Below are 14,066 nucleotides of genomic sequence, written 5' to 3' on the forward strand. Positions count from 1 at the left end.
GACTGCAACGAATGATGCAGAGAGACAACAGCATGGAATAGCGTGAATTGCAAAAATGACCATGACAGGCATATCATGCTAAATCACTGTTCTCTCTTGTACGCATTCCAGTTTCAATAAGGATACGAGAGACTGGTGGTTTGCTGGGACAATATACCATCTCTATGTTTGACCCACTTCTTTGAACCAATCAACTTGTTAAGTGAGTGAGCTCAATAACAACATGGTAAGTGCAGGTCACTACAAAGAGTACTAGAGTTTGTACCTTTGTTGCTGGACCAAGAAGAGATGAAGGTGCTACCAAGACAGCTCAACTTGCATATCTTCAACATTAAACTGGTCAGTAAAAAGTGCCCCCCACAGATGGTGGTTATGTCCCCACAAGTTTCGAGTTGTTAGTTGCAGCTAGAGGCAGAAGGCAACTGAAAAAACATGTACACAAACAGTGAACAGCAGTGTTAGTCACCACCAGTAAGATTGTGGATGTTGGTGCACAACAAGATTTGACCTGCCGATAAATGGTAGGACTGGACTAGTCTGTAAACACAACTAATGTGTTTGCCTTGTTACAGTTCCTGGCTAACTTGTTAGAACACAACTAACCGAGGTAGTGAAGGCAAAGACTGCAGTGAGTGGTAAGTTGTGAATAAAAAAGAAAATCCTACTTAGGCCTTGAAAGGTACTCCGTTGAATGAAGGGAACCTAATTAAACTTAAATCAAAAATATAAAATGGGAGTCTCAGACAGAGTTTCTGGCTATAAAACCTACATTCAATGAAATTACCCTAAAACCTTTCTAGCAAACTGTATAACAAGGGGGAACAAGGTGTACAGTTTGACTTTTATGTAATACAAGTTCCCTTTCCACCTTCCTAGTACACGACTTACAATTCAATTTGAACATTTTTAAACTAAGAACTTAATATTCCAAATGATAATACTGTTTTGAAAGAGAAACTAAACCCCATAACCTATACATGATTAGTTGTTATTTCTTTTTAAAGGCACTCATTTTGTGATGAATGACTGCACTGACTTGGTTTTGGAAACAATGAGCTTCTTCAGCCTAAACGAAATTTGGCATAACCACATTAACATACCTATTAAACCCTCCCATAGAGAGCAAAATTTGCGCCAAGTGAATCATTCCAAAGGACGTTTTCCAGTGCTTGCAGCATTCATTTCTAGTGGTAGTATTGGGTTAGACTAACCCAGAAGTGAAAATACTAGGATAGTCTCTGCTAGATAACAAGGTAGGTCATACCTATCTCCGAGATACTGCATGTGTGGCAGAAAGAAGGTACATTATTTCAATGTTCAACAAATGTAGTGCTCTCAAACTCAAGAAGGAGGGCATAATTATGTTGGGCTTTTGATCTCGCTCTCTTTACTACTAGATCTGAAGAAAGTGTGCTCTAAAGAACAACAAAGTGGCCATCCCTTGGTCCAGTCCGAACTGCACAAAAACACTTCACTATCTCGTGAAAGATTGTGGACTTGTTGTGAAACGATTTTTCAGCAGGTTACACTGTGTTTAAATTAGAAAAACAATTAAGTTCAATTAAATTAACAATATTATAAAATAAACCCTTCCCCCCACTCTCTAAGAACAAAACGGATTGCTCCACTACACTTCCGCTGCAAGAACCTTCTGTCCATTGAGTCATTTGACTCGTTGAAGGTCACTGCCTGCAATTCTGTTTCTCAATATACATTACATCATACCATTTACTCAAACATTCTCAGTGAGTAAAAACTCTGGTCTGTAGGAGTTGCAAACGTAATCAGAGTTGTAGCTTGCCAGAGTTCAGGTCAGGGAATCAACTTTTCTTGAGCTGTCTCTGGATACCACAAATAATATGAAAAAGCAAATTATGATGACATGGAAATGAGCTGGAAATGTGTGCTGAAAATAGAAAGGGTATTGTCAATCTGTACTTTTGGGTAAGTTTTATACATTAGACTCCACAAATGGCCTCTTTGGTTTGATAGGTGATGTTTGCCCTTGTCGGGAGTCCCTGGAAAGCTGTCGGAAAAGGTTGTCCTGGTATGCCTGTGCAACAGGCAGAGTTCTAGCCACCTTGACATCTGGATAGGAAGCGGTCTGGCTAACACGCTCCAAAATTTCTCCACGGGATCCATTTGCTAACATCCCATGAGTGCCATAATAGTCTTCTTCCAGCAAATGACCATTCTGAGCATTGTTGGTTTTGTTATAAAAGGCAATGTTGCTGATTGATGAGGGTGGGCTGTAGGAGTCTGTCTGAGGCAGGTTTCCAGGAGACGTCGGGCTGATAACTGTATCCACAGATGACACAGCCCAGGTCCGGCTCTGTTGGTGAAAGTGAGGGTACTGCTGAGTCCGTGCTGTTTTATCTATAATTCCCATGAAAGGTGTGGTTCTGGAGCGGGCTGGCTCACTGGGATAGCCCCCTTGGGGTGGAGAAACTGGAGAAAGCTCATCACATAATCGGTCATATGCAGGCTTGAGTGGGATTTCCATTTGCTGAATGGAAGCAGAGGGACGGAATGTCGCAGTCAGGTTGGACGAAGATGAAATGCTATTGCTGGAAGGAGAGAATCGGAGGCCAACACTTTGGGAATGAAGTAATGGCCTAGGAGTAGGTGGGTGAGGCTTTATTTCAGTGGGTGTGATGCTTATGGGTCTCCGAATTAAATGAGACACATCTGGAGAACCAAGCTGGCTCGAAGGAAGGGAAGAGCGCTCTAATTCTAACTTTGAATGGCAGACTGGGTAGTATGAAGCAGACTGACTACGCCCAATCTGGGGTGTCTGATTGTACCTCATTCCACCTCGGTATGCAGAGGATGGCCTTTGTGGAAGATCTTCTTTGACCAAGCCTCCATGTTGACAGATTGCTCCAGCACTTAAACTGCCCTGAACATGCTGCACTGGTCTCCCATCTGCTATTAATCCACCCAATGAAGCCTGGTAGACCAACCTATTTTGACTAATACCCATGTCTCCCGAAGATGACTGATATTTGCTGCTCATAGAATGAGACACTTGGCCATAAGCACCACTAGGAATAACAGCACTGGAATGCACTGCTGAGCTTGGTTGGTTGCTCCTCACAATTTGTGCCTTGGCCGCTTGAAGTCTGTGCGCTGGCAGTGGGACAGGAGTAGGAAGCTGTGGCATTTGGAAAGACCTTTGTGTCATTTTAGACAATGGAGATTTAGGCCTGCCAGGGTGCTGTCCAATGCTGGGCTCTTGCTGGTATCGCACAGGAGAACCAGACTGAGGTCTGTATACACTCATGCTTTCTGCTGGAGGGCTTGCTCGATATTGTGGTGCTCTACGAGGCGAGGGTGGTGGGCTTGGGTACTCCATCACCAGGCTACCCACAGGAGGTGGGCTGAAGCGATACGTGGAGCTCTGGTGCGCTGGGGAGGTATGTGGAGGACTAGATCTGTAATGAGAGTTCTGGTGTGTTGGAGAAAGTGATGGAGAAGTTGGCTGGTACCCTTGTCTTGTTGGAGAACCAACAGTGCTATTTGACCTAAAGTCAAAAACCTGGTGTGAAGCAATAGGTGAACCAGACATGTAAGCGGAGTCCCGATGTGCAGGAGAAGGTGGTGGGCTCTGAATGACAGGAAGGGCCTGACCTGGCCTTGACTCAGTTTGAAGGACAACGTTCTCATTGTCCTGCTCAAGATACTCCTCTTCATAGATATCCTGAACAGAATCAAGATCTTCATTCTGAGCCTCTGGCTCAGGCTCATCAGGAAGTTCTTCCTGTTGTTGTATCTGTCTGCACTCGTCCTCCACTCTCATAAGTAGCCGTTGGATTTCCCGGTTATTCGGACACAGCTTGATGGCCTCGTTCAGATCCTCCAGGGCTGCTGCAAACTGCCTGCTTGACAAAAAAGCAAAATGAGAATGGAAATTAAAACTGTTGCAAAACAAATATAAATGTTCAGATATTTGTTTCATATAGTATATATGTCTCTAAGAAGCCACAGTGACAATACAACATTACTGCGTATGGGGTTACTAGTGTAAAACACAGCTCAAAGATCTACAGAAATATCGAATTAACAAGGGAATGACGCCTTTCTGGTCTCTTTATGGATCTTAGTTTGCCAAAAAGGGATAATAACCATTTCTTTGTACAACTACTAATCTGTATGGGCCTCTACCATCACTCATCTCGACCTTCGTCTGTGAGGTTGAATAAACACCAAATAAAAAAACACACAAACTATCATTTCCACAATGCAAATCCCATCAAGACCTACACAGTTGTCTCCCCGGTTGTGGGACTGCATGTCCTCGTTGCTGATAAACGAGAACAGCCTGCAATGATTACAGTATGGTTCCCTTTTAAAGTTCCTATTCAAAGACATTGCAGGTTCTGTAGTTGTGTAATGCTAATGTTGGAAAGTAGACCATAATCTATGTAGGAATGACGTGAGTGAAGAGCATTTTGGAAACAAAGGATTGTGTTAAAGATAATATTCTGTTGCCTTCCACACAAAGGTTTAATAAAGTTTACGGATATTATCTGAACAACCGTCTAATGTGTGACATATATGTTTATAGTAGCACTGAGGTGACCTTTACTTAGGAGTAAAAGAGATAAGGCCTCTCAACTTCTATATATTATTTAGATGACAGAAACACGTCCAAATAAATGTGGACTGAGGTTTTCCTATTTCAAAAAGCATCAGCAAGGGAAGCTGTTGTTAAAACGGATCACCCCAAGTTAGAGAACAATTTGTTTGACTAAGACTCCTCTGCTGTCCTGATTAGCTATAAACCACTTCTCAAGTCCCAACAAAAACTGACAAAAATCAAAAGTAAATTGACATAAACAAAAAGTAAAAGTGAAAATGAGCTTGTGCACTGTAGGTTTCAGTACGCAGCATAAACCTATATTTCAGAAAAATAAAATGGAATCTGGTGAGTGAAGGATTCCTTTATTCAGAACTGGGGTAAGTCAAGCAGTGTCCTTTTGTTTTGCATATGGTATGCTCCTGTCCAGGGCTCGGAATACTGAATCACTCAATGGAATTGCATTTGTGAACTTGCCTTTTCTGTGTGAGTCATTCATTAGTAAGAGCTTTAAGATACATGCATTTTCATAATTTTCTCGAATCTACATGAATGCTTCCTTAACGATACTAGATCAAATCCATGTTGAAAAAGTATTCTGCGCTTTTAGAAATGTCAGTTGCTTTCTTGGTTAGTGATAACAGCTTAGTCACAAGGAACTGATCTGGAGATAACTGAGTGGAATGTGGGAGAGACCTGTGAATACCCAACTCAAGGGAAACAAGACACTTGAGGTGGGAACATCATAATCGCATAATCAAACAGACTATTGGCTCAACAGTAGTTACAAAGGCTTTCAACAGCATCAACTTAATCAGACTGATCACCATGAATGAACCAGCCTTACATTCAATGAAGGGGGCAAACTCTTGACTTTCTTTTTGTTCCATTCCTATCATTAAAGGGTTCTGGAAGCTAAAGAGTAACCAATATGTGTATCAAACGACTTTCAAAATAACAAATTGCACTGTATCTACTTATGAAATACTTTTAACCAGTGTATCATGGCTATCTGTAATAATCTTACCTACCACTGTATCTAACTGCTTTTGGGACGGAGCCATTTGAAAACGCCTTATTGTCAGAATATAGAAACTGCTCTCGGGAACTAATCCCTTAACCAATGAACGTTGTCCTTACTTGCATACCACATAAGTGCTATTGAAAGGAGAGTATAGCTAAACAACATTTGTCTGCAACTTGATTTGCATGTAAAATGATTTGATACTAACATATACACTATTTTACTTGCAACCTCTGTAACCACGCAGGATCTTACTCCCTCAACTTTGTTCATCAGACTTGTTTATAAGCAAAGGCTTTTCTTCCCCGCTCCCGGTGGTCATTTCGTATAAATTGTTGTAACAGAAGGGATTCCATTAGTGCACTTGCATTGGCTACATATTTTGCCAACTGTCTGATTAGCCTCCACACCCCTTAAAATACAATTAAAAGTTTCCCAATTCGGTTGTGGTCCCAAACATGGCGATCGCTCGCTCGCCTCTATCTCCTCACCTGCTACTGCGCTTTGCCCTGGCTCTTGCATAATACGCCTCGTAGGATTTTGGTTTCAGCTCCAGTGCTTTAGTGGCAAATTCCTCGGCCATTCCAAAATCCTGCCGTTACAATAATAAACAAACAAAACAAAACAAATATATGTATATGTATGTAACTAAAGAGTAAAGAGCAAAGTTACAACTACATATTTAGGCATTTTTTTTGTTATAAAGAACAAAGTCAAAAAGATTTATTAATTGATTTAAAGGAAAATGAAATAATGAAATCCCTGTTCCAGATTGGTTTATTTATAGTTTGCCATGCTTTGGAGCATCAGTACCAAGTTAGGAAAGATGCAGTCAGTTCCTGACATGAGAACAGGCTTAGGAGCAAATGGAAATGCTCTTATAAAAATATTCTCAAAGCAGGAATAACCTTCATGTATTTAGCCATTTAAATGGTATGTTCTCAAACACATGGTTCTATAATAGGGAATAAAATCAGTAATCCCACTGGCTTGCATACAGGCCCTTGTTTCCTAGAGAGGTCCTGAGGACACTGACGTCACAGATTATAATTTATGGGGCGATGGCAGAATTTAGTCAGATCATCTCTCTATGTGGAGAGACATGGTATGTAGCTAGAGAAAGGAAAACCATGATAGAAAACGACTGAAATAATGGGCACACGTGTTAATGGTGCTTATGCGCTGTACACAAGTCAAATATGAGATAGTGTGAAACACTGTCAAGGGAGATTGAATGTGGAACACTAGCCAAATGTGATGTAGTGTGATCCTTGAGACAAAGTTAATCAACTTTTGAACACAACTTAAAAGAACTTGAATTTAGTAGACAAACCAAAAGAGCCTAAATGTATGACTTAAGATGAATGTAAAGAATGAGTGTCATATACAAATAAAAAAAAATCAAATATACTACAGAAACCACAAGAGAATGAATGCACTACTAATCAAAAAAGAGTGGGACATTATTTCCACTAAAAGGAGTGTGATACACAAATCAGTGGGGGTTGTTTTGGTATCAAAAAGAGAAGTGTGTAAATAGGAGTGAGAAATTGCCTTGAAAATCAAAGACAAAAAGAAACCACTGGCGTAGTCTAGAAAAGTGAGAGAAGCAGACTAAAAGTAAGTGAAACTATCTAGAGGAGAATTCACTGCACTGAGGTCACAGTAATTAGAGCTTTTTATTAGGACTGCTCAGTCTAGAAGTACTCTTCAATGGAAAACTATCTGCGCTTTGTACTGATTTATTAGCTGGAGGAATTTTATTGTCCCCATAATATGGTCTCTGGCTTCTTTCCTCTAGGTTTCACACATTTCTATGATTAATTAGTTGTTGCCCCTATGCATTAAATTCCGCACCATCACAGTAGCACAAACTTGGACTAACATTCTATTTTTATTCTCCTTGGCATAATACTCCTAATGGAGACAACTAATGAGGTCTAAACTGGAACATATTTTATATGATCACAACCCATTTCTTCTTCTAACTCAACCACTGTCTTGCTTGCTGTCTATCTAATCACAATGAATTATACTTCAATGTCATCAGCTAGATAAATGTAACTGAGGCGCTAACAGAGGCTCTCTTGTCTAGTCCACCAGAAAATAAGTCTCCATAGACAAATACAATTAACATGATTTAAATAAGACTGTGGAGCTATATTATGGGTTATCGAAAAATCCAAAAGAGACCAAATTATTCCATTAAGATACAGGGAAGGGTATTACCAGAAAAGCGTGTGTGTGTGTTTGAGCAAGACAAGTGGATTAGTGTGGAAAAGAGTAAGGAATGGAAGGAAGAGAAGCGAGAATGAAATACTGAAGGGGGTAATAGAATAATTTAGTATCGCAGACTGCTTAACTACCAGAAGGGAAAAAGTCAACAGAAAAACTAAATATTTATTAGAGGCCGAAGAGTGAGTAAATAAATGCCCACCTGCAAAGCCATTTTTCACCAGTTAATGTTCTGCTGGATATGATGAGCACTAAATTAGCCTGCTGACTTTTAAAGCAGGATACATAATGACTATTAACATCTAGCTGATCGACAATAGTTGTTGAAATATTTTGTTACTGGATTTGGTTTGATATGCATTTTTCTTTTTTCAAGCCGGGCACTGGGCAATCCATAGGTTTATTGTCTTCAGGAATGGTAGGGCTCTACAAATTGTATTTAACATAGATAGGAATTAGGACATGACTTTTTAATACAAAGGTGACGTACCATTCTAAAAAGAAATAAAAAAAAAAATAAAAAAAATCAAAGACGTCATTTCCTAATGCTAATATTTTAACTTTTGGTAGATAGACTAATCAAAAAGTCTTCTTAGTCTCGTAATTCTAAAGTTTTTAAAATGTTTTATTTTAAGTGGGCTGTCCACAATGCTCACAGTTTTGCAAACTACTTATAGTCTCCGAAAACAGCAATAACATCAGTCGAATACAGTGTGCGATATGATGTACCTCTGCAGCAGGAATTTCCTTTATATTTCTCACACAAGAGTAAATTATTTGTTTCGCATGGCTGCTGCTATGATTGATCTGTGCATTGCACTTTCGATACGCATTCCATGCCATAAACGGTTCCAGGGTGACAGAGAAGAGAAGTGGATGCTAGGACAGCATGCAGAGACAGTTAGCCAGAGATTTTCCCTAAAAAGTGTGTGAGAAGATCTCGCATATTCATAATCGGTCCCGTGCCCCTATAAACATATATTCAATTGAAAAGAAGGCTCCTTAAGTGTGCAAAATTCATTTCAACCTGAAAAACAGATTGTGTAAGGTTAATATCTTCACCAGGAAGTTAACAGTGTCCTCATAAGCCGGTGAGAAAAAAAGTTAAAATCAGGAATATTTGTTTTACATGGTTACACTTTAAATGACTCAAATTCTCCCATAAATACCTCCTTGGCCCCACCTATTAATTTAAACTCTTCTCTGTTAGTGTCCTGTGGAGGGAAATTTATCTAAAAAAAGGAACAGAGACAGTAGATATAACTAGAAAAGAAGATATAGAATACCATATAAAGATAGAAAAATGGTGTGTCTGGTTTTATTGATAGTGCACAATAATATGTTTCGTTCAGCTCTTCTGTTCTGATGCCTGGCCTTATCCACCTAGGAAACATTGTATTCAAATATAGAAACTGCAGACACTTCGCTTAACAGATAAAACAACATTTCTCTTCATTTTCTATAGGTGTTTAGTCTGCACCTCTCAAAGCATATGGAAAGAGAATTCAATGAGCCTACTGGGTAGATGTTGTAGAACCCTAGATTTTGTAACTCATTTGTGGTGCTAGGACACCACACCTCTATCCTCCATAACTGTGTTTCACTGATCATAGGTTCTTTAAAGTGGTTAAAAGTAAATGTTGACAGCCCAAGCACAGCATAGAGAGTATGATTATCCCAATCCTTCCCAAGTAAAAATGGCAAGGCACTTACATTCATTTTCCTCCGACACCGGGAGAGATTGAGGAGAAGAGACACCTTCAGCTCTCGAAAAGTTTTCAAGTCTTCCCCAAAGCCCTCTCTGGGAAACTTCTTCAGAGCATACTGGTAACGCTGTGCTGCTTCCTTCACCTTCCCTTTCTGAGGTTGTACGAGGAATAAAAAGAGACAAATCAGCATTAACATTATACGTTATGACACACAAGCTTTTGATGCTTTGCAGCAGTGCATCATTAGCAACAAGTCATGAGAAAATTTAACAGGTCTATAACATTAACATGATTACATCCAATTGAAAATGGAAATTATATAGCCCTGATTGGGCTATAGGGTAGCTTTTTCCATATCTATGTTAAAGTGTTCTCAGTTAGTTGAAACCATTAAGCGTCATTATGAATTTGTCACTAAACCCCGTCCCAACCAATCCAAAAGATCATAAGACCAAATACACAGCTTTTAACTACTTCAGATAATGTTTTTCCTTTTACTCTGGTCAATGAATGTTACCTTAAGATATTTATTTCTAGAAAAACAGAGGGCAGGGGTTTCACCCATTCACTGTTTCAAGCAAAAAGTGAAAACAACTTTTTTGCTGGACACTAAATAATATAAATACAATGTTACAAATCCGATGCTGTCAGTTAAAAAAGGTTAACTAACAAAAAGACTTCTCGAATAAGAGTAATTTATTGGGTGTGTTTTTAGAGTAAGAGGCTGTTGGTATCTTTTTATAGTAAACTGAGCGTTTGCCCATTTCCATGTACCCAAGTAAAACTAAAGTATAATTACTATTTAGCAAAGGTTTCTGAAAGTAAAACTTTCAATCATCACTCAAAGTTTAACCCCTTCCATGCTGGTGACGAACCCCAGCCGTCACGCTCCACGGTGCTCGTGTGCTGATGACGGCTGGGGTTCGTCACGGCCCCGCCCTGTTCGTGCGGTTGCCGCACAAGGGGGGAATCGCGGCCACACGGAAGGGGTTATTAACATGAAATCAAATGAACTTCAATAAACAAGTGAAAAAAATGGTTATTAGGAAATTAGTGATACATGCCATATTATGCTTTGTTACAAATAGTCATAAAAACAAAGTATTTTATGTATGTCTGTATACATTTAAACTCACATAGGACTAAGCCTCTACAAAGCAATGAAGCACTGCGCATAGATGGGTAGGGAATGATTTAAACCATATGACAAAAGGATGTGAAGGGCTGGAAGCAGGGGCACAGCAGGTATCTTAGTAGCTCAGCCAGTGGACAGAGAGTTGGCAGTTTCTTTATTGCTGGTGTACGAGCTGCTCACGTTTGCTGCTTTTAAATGCAACACACCTGCCAGGACTCCAGCGAAAAGAGGTCAAACGGTTCACTTTAATACATATACAGGATGCCCGATTTGAATAAATACATGTTTTAACACAAATTCACAATAAATGGCAATAATTTTTTTATCTCTGCACCCAAGAAATTATCCCAAAAGAGGTATTTCTTTGTACAAGTGTTCAATGTCACTTTTATGTCTCTCTTACAATTGCCTTTTTTTTGAGGAGCACAGAAAGTAACATAGCAAAATAAAATAACTAAACAAGCATCAATTCAGTAACATCATGAATGGTGAATTAACTCCTTTTGATGTGTCGGAGTTAGTGATCCAAGGAGGTTTGTATGTTTAGAGGATCTAGGTAAGAAGGAACAAGTTACTTACCTGATCTATGGTTCTCCAGTTTTGGACTCACTCTCCGATTCACATGCTCGCTATTCTCGAAATTAGTAGGAACTCTTAGTAATCCACGTTTACACTTCAGTGTTCCTATACACCTATTTAACAATGGTTTCCCTGTAAGCAATCTGTCCCTATTTTAAGTGACCCAAACTGTAGCCAGTGATTCAGAGAAAGGTGGGCCTCTACTCCACTCAGAAGCATCTAAGCTTCAGATTTGCGAAGAACTGTGTAATAAAAACTATCAAGAAGAGTCTTAATAGAAGGGGTTAACGCATGCAAATCGATGTCTAGATCTAGAGAACAGTTACAGGTAAGAAACTTTTTTTCTACACTATTGGGGTTTTCATAGAATCACATGCTTGAATTATGACTAGAAAGCAGGTGTAGTAGTAAACAAAGTGGATGACAGGAATGAGTCTCACTTCATTTTAAAAATATGTCACTACTTACGTAGTTGCTTTATGTATGTTTATCAGTGGGATGCGAGCAGAAAAGGTTGCTGTGCCAGCGCTCTCTATCGTAGTGAATGCTCTAACAGTACTATGAATTGATCTTCCAGATTTGTTAGGACACAGAGATTACAAACAAACATGCCAGCCAGTGTCTCCTTAAGGCTTGCTTTTTTGTTTATTATGGAGACCAAATGAAGAGTTGAATAACTTTTCAGAAGAAGTGTTTCCTTGTCAAAGTAGAATTTTTTGGCATCCCTTCAGATTCCGAGTATAATGCACTCTCTGTGGACAGTAGAGGATTCAGGGAAAAGATAACAGCAAATCTGGCAAACGTGGATTAGTACGTAAAATCACCTTAGGTCTAACCCCTTAGCTGCTCAGGTTTTGCAACCCCCAGCGCAGAGTCCTTTTTGTGGATGTTTTGGATGCGTCACGTTAAAGCTTTCATAATAAAAATTCTCTGGAAAAAAAAATGCAGGCTAAATTCGAGTCCTTTTCCCCCATATTTTGGGGATTCTAAAGCTATTCCGCGTTTGTGTATTCACCTTGAGGGAACCAAGAACATTGGTAAAATATGGCAAAAGTTTTTTTTTTCTTTTTTTGCAACGAAAATGGGAAAAAGTGCAGTTTAAGAAAGTATGTAGTGGTTTCTTTCCAAAATGATGGTGACTTTTATTACCAAACAAGCGGAGTGGCAATGGGTTGCCCTTTTGCCCCAGAGTTAGCCGTTTTGTCTCTGGCCACATATGAGGAAACTTTTGTCTATAAGAACAACCCCTACCTCGAATATATTGAACATTGGAGCAGATATATAGACAACGGCTTTTTTGTATGGACAGGACAGGAAAACCAACTAAAAGAATTCCATCTATGGCTCAACCATAGGACAAATGAGATCCAATTCAGTTTGAATTTCTCCAAATACAGGATGCCCTTTCTGGACGTTGAGGTTTACCCTGCAGAAGGAGGACTTGTTACCACTCTGTATAAAAAAGAGACTGATCGCAACAAGTCTCTACACTTTAAGAGCAATCATCCAAGGAGTATGAAAGAAAATTTACCCTATGGGCAATATTTACGAATCCGCCGAAATTGCCACATCAAAGAAGAATTTATAAATAATGCTACCAAATTGACGTACAATCTTTTGGAACGTGGCTACCCAAAAAAACTCCTCAAGAGATCGATGAAACGCGCATGGTGGACACCACGCGAAAGTTTACTCGAAAGAAAAATCAAGAAGGAAATAGACAGGATTGTCTTCGTTTCAACATACTGCCCGAACTCTAATCTACTTAAAAAGGTGGTAGCTAACAATTGGCATCTAATAAAAAACCTGCACAGATCCTTAAATGTAAAGCCATTATTTGCGTTTCGTAAAAACCGAACAATTGGTAATCATTTGGTTAGAGCCGCTTTGCCACAAAAGGAAGTCATGTCAGTGAGAACTTACGCTGGTCTGCCAATTGTAGGACACAAGAAATGCGGCACATGCATTTGCTGCGCCTCCACTGAAGAAGGGCCGGTCTTTCAACATAAAAAATTTTTGGGAGACATAATTCCTTTACGAATTGCAGATCACGAAATGTGATATACGGGATTAAGTGCCCGTGTGGCCTATTATATATAGGCAAAACCAATCAGGAGGTAAGAACACGCATAACCCAGCACAAGTCACGAATAAGACTTAAGACCCTTACAGCACCACTTGTGAACCATTTGCGAAATATGGAACACACTGAATCAGACTTAAAGTGGACAGTGATATTGAAAGTGGAGAAAGACTTGAGAGGTGGCGATTTGGACAAAAAATTGCTGCAGAGAGAAACAATGTTGATTTTGAAATTCAACACCGCGTTGGAAGGCCTAAATGAAATGTCGGAATTGTACAGGCTGAATTAATTTTTTATTCGAACATTGAAGCAGTACTGCACAGATCAGCTCCTGTAAGTGTTTTTTTCTGAATAGTTGCAGTTTTCAAGAAGTTACCTCTGAACCACCTTTCCAAGAGGCACCCAACCCGGTTGGACGCATGCACCCATAGGAGTCCCCTGTACGCCAGTCCGACACCTATGGCACCAGCTTGCAATTGCGCCGCCCAAGGCGTTTCCCCCGTAGATCTGTAGTTCCTAAGCCAGCTTCGAACTACGGTTCCCAGAAGCACCGCGACCCGGAAGCACGATCGCGGTGATAGGCGTACTCCTCACGCCAGCTCGAGATCCATGCGACTAGTGGACACAGAGCGGACTCTACTCTGAGACACCACGCCAGCAGGCGAAAGGTAAGCCGCCCGAGTGGCCAGATCTAAGAACCGCCCCACAGCAACTCGCGCACT

General features: G+C 40.0%; 1 protein-coding gene across 6 annotated transcripts in view; it reads right to left on the reverse strand.

The window, feature by feature from the left end:
- Nucleotides 1-1,364: 1,364 nt before the first annotated feature.
- The window catches only part of TANC2 (tetratricopeptide repeat, ankyrin repeat and coiled-coil containing 2), a 2,511,073-nt gene continuing 2,498,371 nt past the window's right edge, over nucleotides 1,365-14,066 (reverse strand). For 4 of the 6 annotated variants that reach the window (XM_078645080.1, XM_078645078.1, XM_078645082.1 and 1 more), the window contains 3 exons: nucleotides 9,552-9,698; nucleotides 6,095-6,195; nucleotides 1,820-3,881 (listed from right to left, as the gene is read on the reverse strand). In XM_078645080.1, the coding sequence (XP_078501206.1) occupies nucleotides 1,952-3,881; nucleotides 6,095-6,195; nucleotides 9,552-9,698 (2,178 nt within the window). In that variant the 3' untranslated portion in view covers nucleotides 1,820-1,951. Of the gene's footprint in view, nucleotides 3,882-6,094; nucleotides 6,196-9,551; nucleotides 9,699-14,066 lie in introns of all 6 variants that reach the window. The other 2 variants (XM_078645079.1, XM_078645083.1) reach the window with 1 other exon arrangement.

Source organism: Lissotriton helveticus, chromosome 5_1 (genome assembly GCF_964261635.1).
Source record: "Lissotriton helveticus chromosome 5_1, aLisHel1.1, whole genome shotgun sequence".
NCBI classification, from domain to species: domain Eukaryota; kingdom Metazoa; phylum Chordata; class Amphibia; order Caudata; family Salamandridae; genus Lissotriton; species Lissotriton helveticus.